At 36.2% G+C, this 20,305-nt stretch overlaps 1 protein-coding gene and 1 long non-coding RNA gene across 2 annotated transcripts; both read left to right on the top strand.

The window, feature by feature from the left end:
• The first annotated feature begins 1,497 nt into the window (after nt 1–1,497).
• On the top strand, nt 1,498–7,704 carry LOC121409616 (protein rolling stone-like). The gene is made up of 3 exons (XM_041601524.1): nt 1,498–1,930; nt 6,229–6,499; nt 6,832–7,704. The coding sequence occupies exons 1-3, from the start codon at nt 1,835–1,837 to the stop codon at nt 7,440–7,442; spliced, it is 978 nt and encodes a 325-aa protein (XP_041457458.1). The 5' UTR covers nt 1,498–1,834; the 3' UTR covers nt 7,443–7,704.
• An 11,095-nt stretch (nt 7,705–18,799) lies between these two features.
• LOC121409615 lies at nt 18,800–19,822 on the top strand. Its single transcript, XR_005969182.1, has 3 exons — nt 18,800–18,809; nt 19,193–19,312; nt 19,784–19,822. It is a non-coding gene; the product is annotated as an uncharacterized LOC121409615 (long non-coding RNA).
• The last annotated feature ends 483 nt before the right edge of the window (nt 19,823–20,305 follow it).

Below are 20,305 nucleotides of genomic sequence, written 5' to 3'. Positions count from 1 at the left end.
TATTACATTTTTTACCGAGTCTTTCTATACAACACTCAAACTTTTATTGACAAAATTGGGATTATGATATTAGTTTTTAACTTTTTAATTGATCCCCCACATTTACATGTATATACTGTTTCTCTTCTTGTCTGATTTGAGTATTGTTCAGATTTTGGTTCATTGTTTCGTGTAGTGTATATTTTCCTTTTGCATTGGAATATCCATATGTATTCAGTAATACAATCTTTACACTGCATTGTTCTTTTTATGAAGTGTGGAAATAAATGAATCAATCAATCAAAATTAAGATCTGCATAAACCTCAGCACCAGAGACGCCGAATTAGCGTTTTAACCTAATAAGAGTATTGCTTCAACTGTTTCAAAACATATTAAGTTTAATAGAAAATTAAGTTGAAAATATGAGACAATCATCATGTCTAAAAGAAAGAAAAATCTTTTGTGTCATCTTAATTGCCTCTTGCACTTGTCTGTAGTTTTTGATGGACATTAAACAAATAGAAAAGGTAATTTATTTCGTGAACATTGGAGCTCTTAAAGATTTTATTACTGATGCGAAAGAGATAAGCAAATTTTACATTGACACCCTGTATATATGCAATATACAGTCTACATACACGTTGTAACTTCGTATTGATATTGGAATAGCTGTGTTTAAAGCGATAGCTGTAGAAAATCATACTTATTTATGTGAGGGGACTTGAAATTGTTCAATTATTTTTTACTCAAATAATATTATTATGGTACAATATACTTTTGAGTGACAGACAGACTAACATCAATCTGATTTGGAAATATTTTAAAAATTGTTAGAGATACCATGTCCCTCAAAAGACCCACTTCATCGTATCATGATATTCTTTGTTTGATGCGGCAATTACAAAAAACAAAACATATGAGTTGTTTTACTGTATATCCGTATGTCATTTACAAATATGAAAAATACCGTCGTGTATATATATATATATATAACAATATTCATATAGTTAAGTAAAGAAAAAATACATAAGAATAAAACAGATAAGCCTAAAAAGCTTACCATACAGAACTTTTCAAGATGAGTCACAAAGTTAAACAAAATGTTTATGAAATGATTTTACTTATCGTACTTTTAAGAAATATTGATCACGAACCTACTTTTACGAACTATTCTGATAAATTATTCTCATATGATTATGATTATCCAATAATCTTTTGCAAAGTGTGCTCTCCACACAGTTGAGGTAAATGTGTACCGGCAGAAAGTAATTCCTCAAATAGCTGTCGGTGAGCACTGCAATCGGTAGATAGACTAGCTTTAGTCTATAGGAGCGACTTATAAGCATCTGACAATGTGGATATGTGCCCTATACAAATCCTATATCATTTAAACTCACGTCTGTATGAGATTGTATCGCAGAAAAAGTGAGCTTGAAATTATTTACCTTTCGGTCTAAAGTTCATTTCTTAAAAAAATAAGTCGACCCACTTACGGCCCACTCGACTCGATCATAGTCGCTCTCGTCCTACCCTCGTCGTCAAAGCAATATAAGTGCCTGAATCAGAAACTTCTTAACAAATTTATTATTTTCTGTTTAATATAACTGTGCAAACACGGCATGTGTGATCAGAGTGGATTATTTGTCTTTCTTCGTCATCTCGCCTCGCAATAATGATGTAAGCAATAATTGGCGCACATGATCGACACGCCTTTGCATGCTGCGTTGTTGGTATCTCTGCGCTCCCCTTAAAAAAAGAAATATGCTTCTATCTAGACAGGTGAAGACAACATGGTAGTTGGTGCAGACAACCATCTTGAATTCCATCATCCTCATACATTATTCTGAAGAAAACATGGCCGGTGAGACGTCTTGCTGTAAACGTATACCGATCAAAAGGGAGGATTTTGGACTAAATTGGAAAGCCCCGCAAGATTTCGCCAGATCACAGGTATTTTGAAAGCCTTAATGTTTTAAGACGTAGGCCTAGTATCATAAAAACTAGAATTGAATGTCTATATAGGGCAGCCTTTACAAGCTAATTGAAAATTGATGTGCCATGTGAAATCAAATCTACTATGCCTTACATTTGATTTTGTGAGGTATTATATATTAATTTTTTATTTTAGCACGGTTCCAGTCAAAGTGAATACAAAGTGATAGGTATACGAAACAACTTTAACGTGTTTAGATAAGCCTATATTAAATAATATTGGTTAATTTAACACCTGCAAAACATATCAGGATGATAAGCCTACTTCTACCAGACATTATGAACAAAGTGTGATGAAAACAGTCAAATAAAAGAATGACACAGGGAACCAAATGTTTGCTGAGCTTTCGTGTATGTTATATTTCGTCAGAGCAAATGTCTTCAAAATACTCTAAGATATAGATCAGTATGGCTAATACAGCCTATAACGCATATCAAAGATTCAAACAGTATCATAATTCTTCCGTAATCTATAGATAATTAAATGAATGAATGAATAAGTATATATTCAATCAATAATTTAGTTCATTGAAATAAACGAATAAATAAAAAGAATATACCTCAAAAGACATCGTGACAGAACGTAAAACTAACAACTGTTCTAGTACCATATAAGCGAAATTGGTTAGTGGTGAAAATATTGATATATCAAATTTAAGAATATGCAATAGTTAAAAATCAAGTCCACCACAGGAAAATGTTGATTGAGTCAATAGAGATAAAATAAAAGAAGCATGATTATGTAAGGCTCTGAAAATTTCATCAAAATCAGATGTAAACTAAAAAAGTTACATCTAATTTGAGTTATTTTATCACAAAACATGTATAACAATATATGTACAACAGTGACATGCGAATGAGAGAGTCGATGATGTCATTCACTCGTAATTTTTTGAATCTTACAATATTAGATTGAATAAAGACCAACTTGAATTAACCATAAAATGTGAAAATATTAGTAATACCATATATTTTTTTCACAAAAGTCATGACAATTTGAATTTTTCATAATTCATAACTAAAAAAAATAGAAGAGAAATACTGAGTGGGTGATGTCATCCCCCCTCCCATTTGCATAACGCTACTAGGATGTGCATGTATCTTTTTGTGATATTAAGCGAAACTTTACAAAAGTCGTGAGTTTCTTAAACAGACGATTTTGATGAAATTTCAGTGTTATATGTACTTGTTTGATTTTTCTAGTTTTATTCAAATTAACTTGTCCTATAAGGATGTTGCAAAAAATCAATTGTGACTGTAATGGTCATTCTAATTGTAATCAACTTCGAAGGTGAGTGTTGATAAGACTGTGAACACTTGGTATTTAGTTATTTAATTAGCACTAATAATAAAAGTACAGAGCACTTTTTGATCACAAAAACCCGCTGATGATATCATTCAGATAATGGTTATCCACTTACCCATCATCCCTGACTTTCCCCATTAATAGTCTCCCCTTTTGGTTTTTCCTTCCATGTTTTTTTAATCTTAATTTCACTCCCCTCTATATTTCTACTTCTCCCTTTCTCCCTCATAATTCTCTCTCTCCTCTCTCACATGCTTCTCTATATCTCTCTTCCTCCCAATCATTACGACAGGCGCTCGAAATGATTTGATTATTTAATAGGGACATTGTCCTGATTGTTATATTAAGAGTTCATCAAACAAATGAGCCGTGCCGTTTCCTTGCTTTATAGACGTTCAATTAATGCACGTGAAGAACATGCATGTTTGCATGTTTCCTAGGCAACACAAACACTTCTGGACAAGGAGCTTCAGTCATAATTCTTTAATTAACTGTACAAAAAATGAAAGAACTTGTATAACTATGTATACGTGTTTGAGTGTGATCAGTGAAACAGAAATGAGCAGTATAAACAACTACATTTAATTCTTGTGTAATTAGTAAATTATGAAAAGGCACAGGTTATTGTTAATATAGTGGTTCATAACTTGGCACGTAAATAGCAAAAAGGGTTATTCAAACAACATTATTAACGCAATTACCGCTTTGAAGAAAATCATAAATCATCACTTTGGTCCATCGAGAAAGAACGAGACGACTCTATCTCTGGCTTCTGTGCAAATTTGAAATTCGAAGGGATGGGGACACGTTCACACGCCCCACCCCCCTCCTCCTAGGGATCGCAGTACATGTATGGGTTTTATAGTTACTTTGTGAAGGAATGAAATCTATTACTAATGATTATGATTTAAACAAAGACTTCCGAAGGTTAGGCTAAATTGTCTTCTATTGAAATTATATAGATAAAAAAGGGGGAACGTACAAAGCTATACTCTAGCTATTCGTGGCGATAATGAAAAAAGATAGTCCTTCAACTCCAATTGCTTTTTGACACTTTAATAAAAGAAGATGATAAGACTACCTCAGATCATAATTCATCAAAAATGAATATGGACAAAATTTTTTTTTCTCAAATTTGATATTGTACAGGCATGTTTACATTGCCCTTGGTGATTTGTTACTCATGAATCCTGATTTTCATATATAAAATGCTTTCTTTGCAGGTGGTTTTTACGGCCAAGTATTTTTAATCATGGTTTATCGGGCACATAGGAAAGGAATTAAAAAAGCAAATGCTCAGAAAGGGTGCATGAGCCTCGGATCTTAAATGAAAAGTCTACCCCAACAAAAGGTAGATTTGAATTAGAAATATTTAAAAAAAATCAAAGAAATTGGTTGAATATATGAAAGTTCTAACATTTCAATTTTTCACTATATACTTTTTTACAAAACAGAATTATGCACAACACATGCCGAGTCGATGGTGTCACTCACTCATTCACCATTTCTTTTATATTGTATTTGAAATATAAGGGGGAAATTCTTCTAGATTTGACAATAAAGAAACATCTTCACAATAGGTTGGGGCAGTTATGATAGTGGATCCACACATTCAAAGAAGAATCAATGCTTTTTTCAGTTTAATTCAGCAAGATATTTCGTTTGTCACAGGAGAAATAGTGGGTGACGTCATCAGTTCCCTCATTTACACACTGAACATGCAAAATCTGTTTTTTCCTAATTAATCTGAATTTCAAAATGTCATAACTTTATTCATTTACATCCGATGTTGATGAAATATTATATTGGCTTGATGTTTTCCTTTTCATTCAAATCTGCTTTGTGTTGGGGTAAAGAATTATTGCACTTTACACGTATCAATGGATGCGCAAAGTCCTCATTTCACTGGTGATGACTTTAACTGGGGAGTCACTTGGCTTCTATTCATCATGGGACATCAGAAATATATATATATATATATATATATATATATAAAGAAATGGATGAAGAGAACAATGGTAGACGTAGCTTAAATCAAGGTTCCCCAGAGCTATCTACCCTTTGGAAAAATTGGTTATGCCGAAAAAATGTCTCTGCCGGGAATCGAACCCGGGCCCCCAGCTTTGAACGCCGGTGCCTTAACCACTAGACCACAGAGACGGGCTAGTGGCTAGGCCGACCGAGATCCGATTGACCGTCAGAAAGACAGATTTTCGACACTATACCAATTACCTTTGTCGGCTTGTCATTGTTCAAAACCCACCTTCACCCGACAAAGGTAATTGGTATAGTGTCGAAAATCTGTCTTTCTGACGGTCAATCGGATCTCGGTCGGCCTAGCCACTAGCCCGTCTCTGTGGTCTAGTGGTTAAGGCACCGGCGTTCAAAGCTGGGGGCCCGGGTTCGATTCCCGGCAGAGACATTTTTTCGGCATAACCAATTTTTCCAAAGGGTAGATAGCTCTGGGGAACCTTGATTTAAGCTACGTCTACCATTGTTCTCTTCATCCATTTCTTTACAATATTTAAATAAAAGAGTTGCCACAGCTGTTGTACATGTATAGCTTCACACATTTATATATATATATAAACATTTTGTTCATCTAACTCCATCTGTTTCCGTTACCACGGGTAAACATTAGTCTGTAGAATCTTGCAGTGGAAAGCGTTTTTATTTTTACTAGAAGCAATAAGCTTTCTGTAATACACAAAATTATGTCATTATCACTAGGTATTAAACTATTATAGTGATAGTGAACAAGTAATAAAAACTCAAGATGTAAATGTTCTACCAGCTACATCGAAGGTCATTTAAAATATATTTTAAAAAATCGGTGATTCTGTATGCAGTATTGACTATTTGAAAATGCAAGATGTTCTACGTCACGTTTGAATTCCATACCTGCTTCTATGTACAATTCATTTTCCCGTTTGGTGTTTATCTTATCTAGTGGCCAATTCCAGGTTGGTTCTACCAGATATACAGGATCCTTTTTATGGTGTACATCGTCGTGTGGTTGACGATAAATACTGCCTGGCAAATTGAGGGCATCGGAGGCTTATACCTCATCTACCTCACTAACTGGTCTTTTATTATGTTGGCGTTTTATGGAATAGTGGCGGCACTTTCCTCAGTGTTCTTCTTCTGCAAGGGAAAGAAGAGACAGAGAACGACAACCGATGCATCCAGAATGGAAGATGGCGCCATAAACCCATCATTTGGTATGTCATCACTTTGATCATACACACACTTGATTAACCTACCTTAATTCTGTGCAAAATTAAAGCTTAAGTCTTTCGGATATCCCTTCTAACCCCATAAATGAAAATATAGAAATAACAAAAATACGGGAAAATGTTTTAGCTCTTAATTCGAGCGGCTGATAGGGGGAAATATAGATGAGACCCCCCTCCCCTATATTTGCAAAGCTGGATCCACCCCTAAGATATATATATTTAGATGACGCAATGACCCGAATATCCTACCGTTTGCAGGTTCTTGTTATGGACATTAAATGAAAATGTATCTTATTTTTAAACTGAATTATCAACAGTGGCAGATCAGGAAATACCGTCCGGTAACGAATCACCAAAAACCAATAGGCCTACGTCGAAGTCCGAAAGACATCCAACACCGTCCGTCTCTGAAGAATCTCCTACCAACCCTTGGTACTTCAAACTAACATGGGTTCTTTTAAACATCAACGTTGCTATCGCTCCACTGGTATCTATCATCTACTGGGCTCTCTTACATGATTACAGCAATGACGACGACGACGACTCTCGCGATCCACTCGGCGACGGAATCAACGTGAATGTACACGGCATGAACAGCGTGCTGATCTTGCTGGATCTTTTCGTCTCGGCTTACCCGTTAAGAATCGTTCACATCATCTACTGCATCATCTATAGTCTTACGTACGCTCTGTTCTCCTTGATCTTCTGGGCTGCTGGTGGCGTAGACCCATACGGCAACAGATACATTTACCCTATCCTAAACTGGGAAGACATTCCCGGCTTGACCTGTGCCTACATGTTGGGTCTTGCAGTAATCTTGTTTGTAGTGCATTGTGTGATGTACGGACTATATAGATTAAGAGCGTTCCTTGCAGGAAGATGTTGCATGTTATCTCAGGACCGTGCAAATGATACTTTGCAACTCTAAGAGATTCCTTCATCCGATTCCCACCTCAAATCCCCTACAGTCATATTTTGTTTAAAAACATCCAGCAAAGAAAAACCTTTTAAATTGATAACGTAATTTATTTACAAAGATGGATTCTTTTCTTGTGAATTAATATGTACATAATATTAAGTGTACCCTATAACATTTTAAAACCTGGTCACCCCGCCCAAACTATGTTGGAGCGTCCCTTGAACGGTATAGGGAGAGGGTGCCGAATTTCGACAACGCTCGTCACCGCTCATACAATGGGGAAAAATCGAAAACACGGGCGTTGCCTTGACGGTGCACCGCTGAAGCCTGCGTTGCTTTAGCGACGGTTTAATGGTAGCGAGCGGTAGCGAGCTTTGGTCCGCTAAAGGTGGTGTCACACCTTGGCGTTTTAGACAGCGTATGCCCGACGTATCAAAATTTCTCTAAAACGTCGGCATACGCTGAACTTTGATATTTTTTTTCAACTCTGGGCATATACTTAGCGTATTCATAACGAGTTGGACGTATACATAACGTATTAGTAACTTATATCGAACGCTTCGTTAACTTATAAGTAACGTATTCCAACGAATGCTTAGCGTATTGCTGGCGTATACAACTTATGCCCTACGATAGCCTAACTTACGCATAGCGCGCGGCAGCGTATTGCTGACGAACACGTGTCGTAGCCTATAAAAAGGCTGCCGCTCGACTATTCAAATCATAACCGCACGATACATCACCTATCAACACCACCGCCATGCCGAAGAAAACTCCTGTGAACCCCACCTTTATATACCAATTCCTATAAACATGATAAACGTTGTCAATACGCCATTATACGGTAGCTGTAAGTTATAAACACGTTCAGTAAGTTTTGTGGTCGTCCGGAGCACGTCTTCATACGTCAATATACGTTGGAGTTAAGTTACACTTACGTTCAAAGCACGTTACTCATAGGTTAGAAGTAAGTTTTAGGGTACGCTGGACATTATCTCGACGTACATCGACTTATGAGTAACTTACGAGTAACGTGTGTCAACGTGTATCAACGATCGCGTAACTTGCCTATACAACTTATCGCCCGCGTATGCGGGACGTATGAGCCATACGCTGGCATACGTCGACGTACGCCAGCGTATTCGCCAAGGTGTGACCGCGCCTTAAGACCCCCCCCCCCCCCGAGGGGAGGGTACTTGACCAAAAAAGTAGTAGGTCTGTGCCGCGGGCGACACACAAAAAAGGGGGCCTTAATTGGAGCGGGCTTATTGTAAAAAGGAGGGTCCTCGGAGCGGGCGCGGGCTGGCTTCGGAACTACAAATGTTTGTGAAAACGGGGGTCCTTAATTGGAACGGGTCGCCTTTGCGTGAGTGCGTATTCATCCCTATGGAACGGGCATTCCTGCAGAGGCGATGGTCGGACAGCGCTTTGCGGCCGCTTTTCACCAAAATTGCGGCTCATCGTAGCAGATCAATACGGAACGGCGTAACGGAAAATATGCGAAGCTTTGGAGCGGATTTCTTTCTTCTTTTTCCTCGATAAGAAAAAATGCTATGCTTAATTTGGATCGGCTTTCTTTGTTCTTTGTCTCAATAAGACAAAAATACCATGCCTTGGAACGGAAATTTGAGTATAAAAATGGGGGTCCCCTCCGCGGCACATACTCAAGATTTCTGCGTTGCCCTAGCGGACCCAAGAGTCCACGAACTTGCGTCTAGCGGTGCCAAACTTTGACTGCATTGTTGGAGCGGTGGTGAACTTTGTCTGAGCGGAAAATTGCCCGCTCCTCACCGCTCGCAATATTTTGTGCAGCTCAAAACTTTCGGAGCGGTAGGAGGGACCATCAGCGGTGGCCGAGCGTAAACGTCGGCGTTGCTTTAACGGGGGCCAACTTCTGTTAAACAGTGGTGAACGGTAACGAGCGGTGATGAATTTTTCGCCGCTCCAGGAACGCTCCAACGTTCTGGCTGTGTGACCGGGCATATTACTTTTATATTGTCACCTTCAGGGTCAATACAATAAAATGACGTTCTCCGATGTGATTCTTTGTTATTGGCATTTTAACCTTTTGATTCATCTTTTGTTTGCAGCAAAGCGCAAATAAATGGAAATACTAAAACAAAAAGATTAATCTTTACATGACTCACAATGAGCATTGATCATTATCATGTACAACAGCTTTGGCAACTTTTTTTTATTTTAAATATGTTGCGAAGGAAATGAATGAAGAGAACAATAGTAGGCGTAGCTATCAAGGTTCCCCAGAGCTATCTGCCCTTTGGAAAAATTGGTGATGCCGAAAAGATATGTATCTGCCGGGAACCGAACCTGGGCCCCAGCTGGAACGCCGGTGCCTTAACCACTAGACCACAGAGACAGATTAGTGGCTTTGGCGACCCCGATCCGATTGACCGTCAGATAAACAGATTCTCGACACTATATCAATTTTAATTTCTTTAAGCATTATAACACTATTTTAAGCACTGTGTAAGACAATTCTGAAGGGAGGGGGTATAATACATTTCTGTCTTTCATCGTACATACCAGGGGACCGTTTCATGAAAGTTTTCAGCACTGAAAAGTTGTCTTTCACCGAAGTTACCAGAGTAACAGTCAGAGACCATGTCTCTCAGCCAATTAAAACCAAGGATTTCACTAAAATTATCAGCACTGACAATTTAGTCAGTGCTGACAACTTTCATGAAACACCCACAAGATTATCGATGGTGCTGCCTATGAAAAATAACACATGCAGCACTCCCAAGGAAAATTTTGGTGCTAAGTGCTGCAGCAACCCTGCTTCCCAGGGCCATTCAATCAATCCTAACATTCTTTGGATACACCGGCATGAAGGGAGGGGGGTCATCTCTGTGGGAGCGAGGGGTAATAATTATTTTGTATATAAATAAATACTAAAATGCATTGGTTACTGATGACTTTAATCAAATGATTTAAATCAATGGTGTTATAAGAAAACATCAAGGAGAGCCGATATTTCCCATATCTTTACAATATTAATAATTTTATGAGAGGCTTACATTTTTTGAATAACATAACAAACTACTAAATATTTTAAATGTGAATTAAATGTTTGCTCAGAATTTTGAATAGTACAATCACCTCTAAATATTATTTAAATTAATTCAAAATCTTTCCTGTCTGCAATCATTAATTTTTCACTTTCAAGTTTTATGTTGAATTTGGACAATGTATTTAGAAATTATATAAATTTCACCCTTCTTTCTTTCCCTTCCCTTTTATTTCAATTTATTTCCTTCCCCTTTAAATTCTTTCTCGCATTTTATCTTTTGGGTGAAACTCTAGGTGACATGGCACCACTCCCATAGGCGGATCCAGGGGGGCCGAGGGGCTCGCCCCTCCCCCTTTGTGGAAGGCCCCTCCCCCTTTGGCGAAGCGAAAAAAGGGCAAAAAGGGGGAAAGAAAGTAAAAAGGAATAAGAGAGAAGGAAAAAAAGAAGAGGAAAAATAATAGGAGGAAGACGAGTTAATAAAATAAAGTGAGTGGAAGACTTTGAAAATAATTAAAAAAAAACATGTCATGTCACTATATAAATTTTTCGCTCGCGCTTAACGCTCGCATTGCCTATTCGAAAAGATTAATATCTTGGTCAACAGGCTGATATGAAGTTTAAATATAAAGTTTTTAAGTCAATATACAAAAAATTTTAGCTCGGCCATCGAGCTTTCATCATTTTGGCTGATTTACAAATTGATTTTTTTCAAACATTTTTAAAGTGCTCTGTAAGATTTTCCGTTTTATGGTCTAAATCACTGGCGTAAATCCCGGGGGATGGGGGGGATATATCCCCCCACTTTTCGAGGAGGGGGGGGGGTGGCCTGTACAAACATCCCCCACTTTTTACGGAAGAAATGAAAAAAAATCACAAGAGATAATTGTTTTGTTGGTGAAAATTCTTCCTAAAATACCGCTTAACAAATAAAACAATATCATTGGATCATAAAATGCAAATAAAGAGCCAGTTCACCATTTGCAAACGAAATACTTATGTCCTTATTATAACATTGAAGAGAAACCCCCGTTTCTTCCAATTCATCAATGTTGGGGTTTGGGGGAGGGATTAAGATGGAATGTCAAAACATTTTGAATGTAATCTCTAATAAAACCATTAAACCATCATGGGGTAAAAAAGATAACTATATCGGAGGGGTATTTGCCATATGGACATACAGTGGCGTAACTACCCCCATCGGCTGACCACCCCCCCCAAAAAAAAAAAACGGGGAAAAGGAGAAATGAGGGAGAAAGGAAGAGAAACGTAGTGGGGAAGAAGAAAATATAATTCATTATAATTTCATATTGTAATTATTTATTTTACATTACATAAGAAACATTTTTATCATAACTTTATGAAACATAATTTGCCCAGGACCTACGTCTTCATTGTTCCTGGTGCTCGCATTGTCTGTTTAACAAGATTTTTTTTCTCTTTGCCTCTTCCTTGAGGATTTATTGTTTCAAAATATTTACAAATATACATATTTACATGAGAATAACTTTTTTCACAAATGATGTAACATTTACAACAGGAATAACAATATATCAATAATTTTCTTGACCTGTAATACACAAAATTGTTTAGATCCGTAATGATTCAAATAAAACTTCAAATATGAAACAAATTCCGTGATCAATCTCTTATTGCTATGATTTAGATTTTGAAGGTTACATTTTACATAATGATTAAATACTATAAACAACATTGATCATCAAATTAACAAGATCAAATTTTGGGTTGTCTATTTTATACCTAATTAACAATGTTTTCATACTTATTACCATTTCTTCTTTGAAAACCAGATATATAATCCTGTTGTACTAAAACATCACGTTTTCAAGTCCATATAAACCAAATATATTTTCTAGCACTTGAGTTATCATATATTGACATATGCTTCTTTTACATGACTCAAAAAGTGATTGCCCCATGTTAAGGTCTCCGTATATAAACATTTCCTGTCCGTGATTACGTTCGCATTAGTGGATTGGTGAGATATGTCTGCTCTTCGTGAATTCCTAAAATCAGTCCTTAAAATGTCCCTTCTTCTGATCTGAATATGAAAAATTTTCAGCTCGCGCTTCGCGCTCGCATCATTTGGTTAATGAAATACCTATATGATCCTAGTTAATTCCTACAAAGAAACCTTAGAATGCCCCACTTCAGGTCTGAATTATCTAAATTTTCAGCTCGCGCTTCGCGCTCGCAATATTTGATTGGTGAAATGCGTATGATAATGATTGCAATGACTACAAAGAGTGTTTCATGTGTTCAGATGTAATTCTAATAAAATCAGCAAGCGCTTGGCACTTGCATTAGGGGACTATGGTGAGATATGCATACTCTTAATGGATTCCTAAAATATATTCCTTAAAATCTCGCTGTTTGTGGTCAAAATATACGAAAATTTCAGCTCGCGCTTCGCGCTCGCATTGTTTAGCAAGACAGGTACCTATCATGATTACATAAATTTGATAATGTCCCTTTTTAGGTGTGAATATAAAAAAATCAGCTCGCGCTTCGCGCGCTCACTCAGTGATTAAAAAAAAATTGCTGGTGCCTCCACAATGCCGTGACCCACGGAACGCCAGTGTGGACATATCAATGACAATTCCTTGCATATCTAAAAACATGATTGCAAAAAAATGCCAAAATATTTCAGTCATCCCCCCACCCATCAACACGGATTTACGCCAGTGGTCTAAATATCAACATTTTCAACTCGCGCTGTGCGCTCGCATTATTTGATTTGCCAAGTACCTCCTATTGTATTCGTTTATTTCACAAAGTTATCAAAATGTCCCTTTTCAAATGCGAATTAATAAATAAGAAAATAACATTTTCATGAATTCCTGATAACCTAACTGTCTACTTTTTCAGAACGTAATATTGACAATTTTCATCTCGCGCTTAGGAAGAGGAATAGGAATATATACAGTGCGTCCCACAAAAAACGAAACGGAGATTTATCGATGATTTATCATAACTTAATCACAAATACAAAAGACAAATGACCTACCATTTTAAAGCTTAGAATCTCTTCTTTCATCTGAAATTACTTAAATTAATTCTTATTCACGCATGAGTAAGCAAGACCAATTTGAAAAGGGGATTCAAAAAAGTCACTTGGCGGGCTGTATCTGGGTTTAAAAAAGAAAACCACATTTTAAAAAAGTTCAATATCTGCTCTTTAATTTGATACCTCAATTACAGAAAATGGTCAAGGAATAACAAACTTCTGGTTATCTGAAATAAGGCTTGAATTTCAATAATTTCATAAAATGAAGAGGTTTTACAGGCTGGCGTTCAAACTCACTCCACGCTCCGATTTGTTGACGATCAGCCATGCATTAATTTTTTTGTTACCGTGCGATAGCTTCTGTGGGAAACTGGTGAAAACACGTTTATTTAATGAAATTATGGAAATACAAGCATCGTTTCGAGGGATCATAACTTTTTTACTTCCAGACCATTTTTTTGTGATTTAGGTATCAAATAAAAGAGCAGATATTGAACTTTTTAGTCATGTGACTTTCTTTTTGAAATTTAGATACTCCCGCCAAATGAGTTTTTGGCATCCTTTCTTTGAATTGTTTTTGCTCATTCATGCGTGAATGAGGAATAATCTAAGTAGTACCAGATGAAAGAGGAGATTCCAAGCTTTACATTGGTAGGTCATTTGTCTATTTTATTTATGATTAAGTTATTATAAATCATCACTAAATCTCGGTTTCGTTTTTTTCTGGGACGCACTGTATATCATTATTTTCATAAAATAACAAAATGTCCAAATGTCCCGGTCCTAAAATAATAATAACAATATCAGCTCACACTTCACGCTCTCATATTATGAAGTGCGATCCATTTTCAGGAACATGAAATTTCCAAAAATATTAGCTTGCGCTTCGCGCTCGCACTATTTAAGTATCCGAGATTATTACATATTTACCATGTTTACGGTGTGTATAAAAGAATAAAGCTAAGAAATGACTACCATTTCAAAGAAACAAACAACAATTAACTTTGAGTGGCCGATCAGGGAAAATATGGGTGACAAAAACTTCGCCCCCCATTGGCGAAAGCTGGATCCACCCCTGCCCCCGTACGTGATGCCAGTGCACGTATACTCTATGATTTTTCTTTTTGAAAATTAATGGAACAAGGTGCTAAATTACAGGTTCTTCAAAGTGGGGATCGAAGGAACGAAAATGACAGAACCATTAAAGGGTGTGGTCCGAGCTATTTAGGGGGCATGACAGTAGGGAACTTTTTTTTTTAATTCTTACTTGAAATATTATGACACATATTTGCATACGTCAGACGCTTTTCTTTCTTGCAAGGATCAGAGAGGATACATCATTCTGATGTGTGTGTGTGAGTATGTGTGTGTGAGGGGGGATGTGATTTCGCTGTATTATTTTCTGAAAATAGAGAAGCGGTTTACGTCCGATGCGTCCCACCTGTATCCGCCACTGCTCGAGAAAAAAAATATAATTCAGAAGTTTTTATGACCAGAGTTCCAATATAGTAAGACAGTATGTTGCCTTTGGCATCTGGCCGTCCGAAGTCACAATTTCATGGAAACCTAGATCGAAGTTCCTTTTTTTTATAGAAATTATCTTTTATTTCCATCTTTCATAATTTATCAATAAGCAAACTGAAATTTGTGCATATTATAAAAAAATCCATTAATTCATAACTAAGTCATATTGCGGAAAGAAATCCAAATTGTATCAAGTACAGTAAACGTTAACTGTAGTGACGTGGGAATTCGGCCTTAATAGAACTAAATTTTGACCTTTTTTCCGATCGCCTCCTACCAAAAAAATAATAAATCCGGTTGTTATAATAAGATTTATATATCGAAGTACATATAATCTTTTGATTTTTTTTTACTTATACCATTTATTAAAGTATAGGTTTTTTTCACTTTTCATCCCATATGGGGTAAATGTTTTTTCTTTCAACACATCCAGGCCAACCGCGTAGCCAGTATTTCATATTGGAGGGGCGGTAAATGCACGCGAAGCGTGCCAACCAAAGACCTTGTAATATATTACTAGACCGAAAGCTGCGCGCGCGCGCGTTCAACACAAAACAAATAAGATTAGGCTCCGCCTACCGAGATCATTTGAAGACGAAAATAAGCCCCCATTGACATTCATGAGCGTAAATATATTCATAACCCACCCTTTTAATTGGCTAAGAGCGTCATTAATACGCGATTTCCCCGATTCTTTGTCATCGATACTAGTGGTATCGTGTTACAGAATTAATTATTCATTTACCTCATTACGTCATCTAATTTATTCATTCTGAAACTTTTCTTTCCACACAAAAAAGGACCATATCCATTTATGCTCTATATTATACTGTTTTTTTTACGAAGTAAGAATGCCCTTCTGTAAAATTGTATTTGATTTGTATTGTTTTATATTACTTTGTATTATGTTTTGAATGGAAATGAAATAAAAAAGAATTGAATTGAATTGACCTACGAACACTCCGGTGACGTGAGTACGTATAAACTGATGATATAACCACATGAATTCAGTGGACTATTTACAAATTTCACACTGTATTTTGTGATCATAGGTTATTTCTCTACCAAATTAGAGAGTTTGCTATCATTCTTCTGTTAAAGGAAAGCAGAATTTGGTCTTTGAAATTGAAGTTAGATTGTCATCGTCGCCCAGTGCAGCCTGTAGGTTGCTTGCAGTGTTGCGGTTATGCCGCTATGTTAACCACATGTACGGTATTTTGTACGGGCTCGCGCTCCTAGCCGATTGGGCATCGAGAGAAATTCGGGCCGGTTTGGTTCACCTCCAATTAACAAGGACCAACCCACGATTGATTAAAACAAGAAGAATGAAGCTTCTTTTTGTACACTGTAACGTTAGATCTAGAGGGAGATGGAGGGAGATCCGCATTTATCTTCAGTAGATCGAGACCCAGTTAGGAATAAACTGGTTAACAGAGGATCTTGTGTTGCTTATAATATTATTTTAGACTTATGCCGTTACGGTATTTACTTTTATACATCGATGCTTTCTAATTCTAGGCCAACCTAATTCAAATCTAGTCATCTAAATTATACTTTCCCACAGGGTGACCAGATTTCATAAAATGAAATACGGGACAATTGACAAGCAATTAAAGATAAACAAAGAAGCCCTCACACAGTGTTAGACTTGTGGAAAATAAAAAGAATTGGAAGGGAGGGTGAACGAAAGAATGAAGGAGAGAAAGAAAAGAGATGAATTGAGAAGGAAAGGAAATGAAGGAAAACAGAAAAAATAACAGAAAGTTAGAATAAAAGAAGGATGAAAGAAAGAGTAAAAGAGATAGAAAGAGCTTTCTGTCATTCTTTGAAATGAATATAGAAAGAAAGGAAGAGAAGATGAAGAAATGTGTGAAGACGAAATAAAGGAGAGAATTAGATGGAAAAGTAAGAAAAAGGAGAGAGAGAATGAAGGAAAGAAATATGTTTCCTTCATTCTTTGAAAGAAAGAAGAGAACAGAAAGGGAGGGATGAAGGAAGGAAGGAATGGAAAGAAAAAAAGGAAGAAAGGAAGGAAGGAAGGGAGGAAGGAAGGAAGAAAGAAAGAAAGAAAGGAAGGAAGGAAGAGAGAAGGAACCCAAGGTAATTAAGGAAAGTAAGAATGAAGGAAATAAAAAAGGAAATTAGATAAAGAAGTAAAGTAAGAGAACGAAGTAAAGAAAGAAAAGTTAACAGAGACAGAGAAAAAAGGAAGGATGGGATAGAAAAGAAAGAAAATGGAAAAACGTTCAAACTTCAAGCAAAAAAAATAAATCCAATCATCTAATAAAAATCATAATGTCATTGGGTGTTTTTTATGCATTTTAAAAATTTCAAAAAGTAGAATGTTTTAGAAATGAATAAATTTCAAAGTGAAACATATTGTCAAACTTAAATAAATTAGAGGAAACATCGCGGCATCGTACACACCAAGACTCAAAACGAGAGCTAAAACAACTAGATCTATGAAAAGTCAAGTTGTTCCTCCGATTACATCTCCAAATAATTAATCTGAGAATCCATTATATAATTATAAGAATTTCCCGCCGATTTTGTGATTATTTTGGTGGACAAACTTTTTATCATGCGATTGTTTGCACCATTGAGAATTTGCTCCGATCCTACATGCATACCTATAGTAGCCTGCCACACACAGGCAGCTCAAGAGGCCAGTTCATTTGCAATGCATTGGGTTTGCAAGAAAATCACCGCAGAACTTGCAAAAAGTTTACAGTTACTGATTTAATTGTTGTCTCTGCTTCGTGATCTGTTGGTTATTGAATGAAAATTTGTCACTTTATATGTATTAACTACATTTTGTGCAATATTCTGAAATACGGGACAAATAGGCGTCCCGGGAAGGGTTTGTCGGGACACCGGGACAAAGGAGCAAAATACGGGACAATCCCCGGAAATATGGGACGTCTGGTCACCCTGCTTTCCCAACACGCGACACTTACCCCCAGGGCTTTTGATCTAGGTCTGTAATTTAGGCCTAGATCTAGGTCTGGGCCTAAACGACTCCATTTACGTGTACGAGTAGGCCCTAGGCCTATGCCTGTCAGTGTCAGTGGACCAAGGACTAGATCTAATCTTGGTCAATAATGGCAATGAAGTTTAAACTTTTAGCCTGGAATAAAAGTCAGAGTCAGACATCAAATCCATATAGGCCTAGATCTCGGTTTAGAACCAAAGCTTTACTTTGTAGGTCTAGATAGATCAAGAGTCCATCGTTACTCGTTAGTACTATCTAGATCTAGACCTACGAGTAATTTAGATACGCGAATGCTGTTGCACAGCTCTGAGTCTTGGACTAGATCTATACTTTCTTACAAATAGATCTAGACCAAGTGCATGAGATGAAATTATGTTAAAGTCAAATGAAATAAGATTCGGAAATAAAAAGATGCAGATGTTTCTTTTTATTGGGGGGGGGGGCTGACATGTGAAAAAATTTAGAGAAACCTAAAATTCAGAAAGTGAGGGCCAGAAGTAACCAATATTACCTATGGCCGTTTTGTGCATTTTCTAAAATAAAATTGAAGGATGTCATGCAATTCTTTTTTTGATGAAGGTTTTCACATTTCAGCTCTTACCCAAATCCCTCCCCTATACATATGGCCATGAAAAATATCACTCCTTATTATTGTACTCTCTTTTCTTTCACAAACAGGTTGAGTTTGAAGAACAAGAAAAACAGGTTGAGTTTGAAGGACAAGAAAAACAGTATAGAGGTCTACCTATATGGTTCAAGATGATGATCATAAGTGCATGCATCATTTCGCAGATTCTCATCCAGGTATAAAAGTTAAACTAACCCATTCAAAATTACAGATACATTACATGCATTGAATATTAACCATGTTTACATTAAATAAAAATAACCTGAGTCACAAAGAGGTAGGATCTGTACTGAATATACACTTCTTAAATATACAGGCTCTCGAGTCTAAAGTAGAACCAATGTCAAAAGTTATGTACCTTGGGCAAATTTATAAAACAAGGTCATGTCCTTGATCTACTAGTAATTAAATTGCCTTTTTATTTCCTATTTGTTTATGAACAGAGCAATATTTATTTTTCATGAGTTACATTTTATAAAATTCATTTTATTGATTCTTTAGTGTGATATTCATATTTGTAGATTTATGATTTTTTTTTGTTTTACATTTTGTCTAATAGGATGATGCAGTTTGACAATTTCCATGGAGGTGATTGATGATGATAAATAATTGGTGAAGTAGGCCTAATAGAACAGTGACTGGACCACAAAGAGAAATACAAACTACAGCAGTTATAGGAGTGAGTGAGTTAGTTAGTGATTATTTTTGATAATGGAGGTTGTTCACATTTTTTTTGGCAACAAATAGACCTGCCTTTGAAAAACCCATTTCAATTTTGGTTTAGATTATAGTTAGTGTCGTTTTTAATTACAGATCAAAATATTCTGTGCAACAAAACATATCAACTTTAATTCTTACAATTCATATAATTTACATATGTTAATTTATATATTGATATTTACAAGAAATCTCTGACATTTTTTCAAAGTATACATGTAGTTAGAATGGAGAGTGGTATGTAAACTGCGGAGAACATGTTTAAGTGATATGCTTTATAGAAGTACAAGTTTATAATTAGTAGAAGTAAGATTTCCTATGTTATGTGTTGAAGAAACATATATATGCATAGTCTCACTTTTCTTAAAACATTTATGTGTTATAAATCATGACAATTTAATTGATTTTCTTTCTCTATTTTTTCAATCTGCAGGACTGGTGTAACAGATGTTTTCATTCAAGAAATCCAACACGTCAACATTGAAGACTTGGGAACCACGTGATGAAGATGGAAAAGGTTTTTTTTCCAAGTCCAATTAAAAAAAAAAATTATTATCACAACCCAAATTCATGACGTATGAAATTTCTTATTGATTTTTATTAAAACTGGTTGCAAAAAGAGAAGCTATAAACATACAAATAGGAGCGGCGGATTGAAGTTGAAAGTGGGGGGGGGGGGCACAGGGAAAATGCTGTTTTATGTGAAATTTTTTAAAAAGTTGCGAGCGAGCAAAATTTTGACATTTTAAAAACAAATATGCAATTTTGTTATAGATTTTGACAAAATATTCAAAATGATATATTTCACCCTTTGCTTTCCTTTTTCTTTTTTTTTCTTAGTCGTGATTTTTTTTTCTTGGGGGGGGCAGAGCATTGGCGGCGGAAGGCAAAAAATTTAGGGGGTCCACCTGAATTTATCCACCTAAATCTTAAGAGACCACAAAAATTTCCAGCA

The sequence above is a fragment of the Lytechinus variegatus genome, chromosome 2, assembly GCF_018143015.1.
Source record: "Lytechinus variegatus isolate NC3 chromosome 2, Lvar_3.0, whole genome shotgun sequence".
Taxonomy (NCBI): domain Eukaryota; kingdom Metazoa; phylum Echinodermata; class Echinoidea; order Temnopleuroida; family Toxopneustidae; genus Lytechinus; species Lytechinus variegatus.
This window is presented reverse-complemented; position numbering and strand designations above follow the sequence as displayed.

What these genes read in the sequence shown, in the direction of transcription:
- LOC121409616 (XM_041601524.1), top strand. Translation starts at nt 1,835, where the DNA reads ATGGCCGGTGAGACGTCTTGCTGTAAACGTATACCGATCAAAAGGGAG. An exon ending in AAGATTTCGCCAGATCACAG is followed by an intron (nt 1,931 to 6,228) that starts GTATTTTGAAAG and finishes TATCTTATCTAG; the next exon opens with TGGCCAATTCCAGGTTGGTT. An exon ending in CGCCATAAACCCATCATTTG is followed by an intron (nt 6,500 to 6,831) that starts GTATGTCATCAC and finishes AATTATCAACAG; the next exon opens with TGGCAGATCAGGAAATACCG.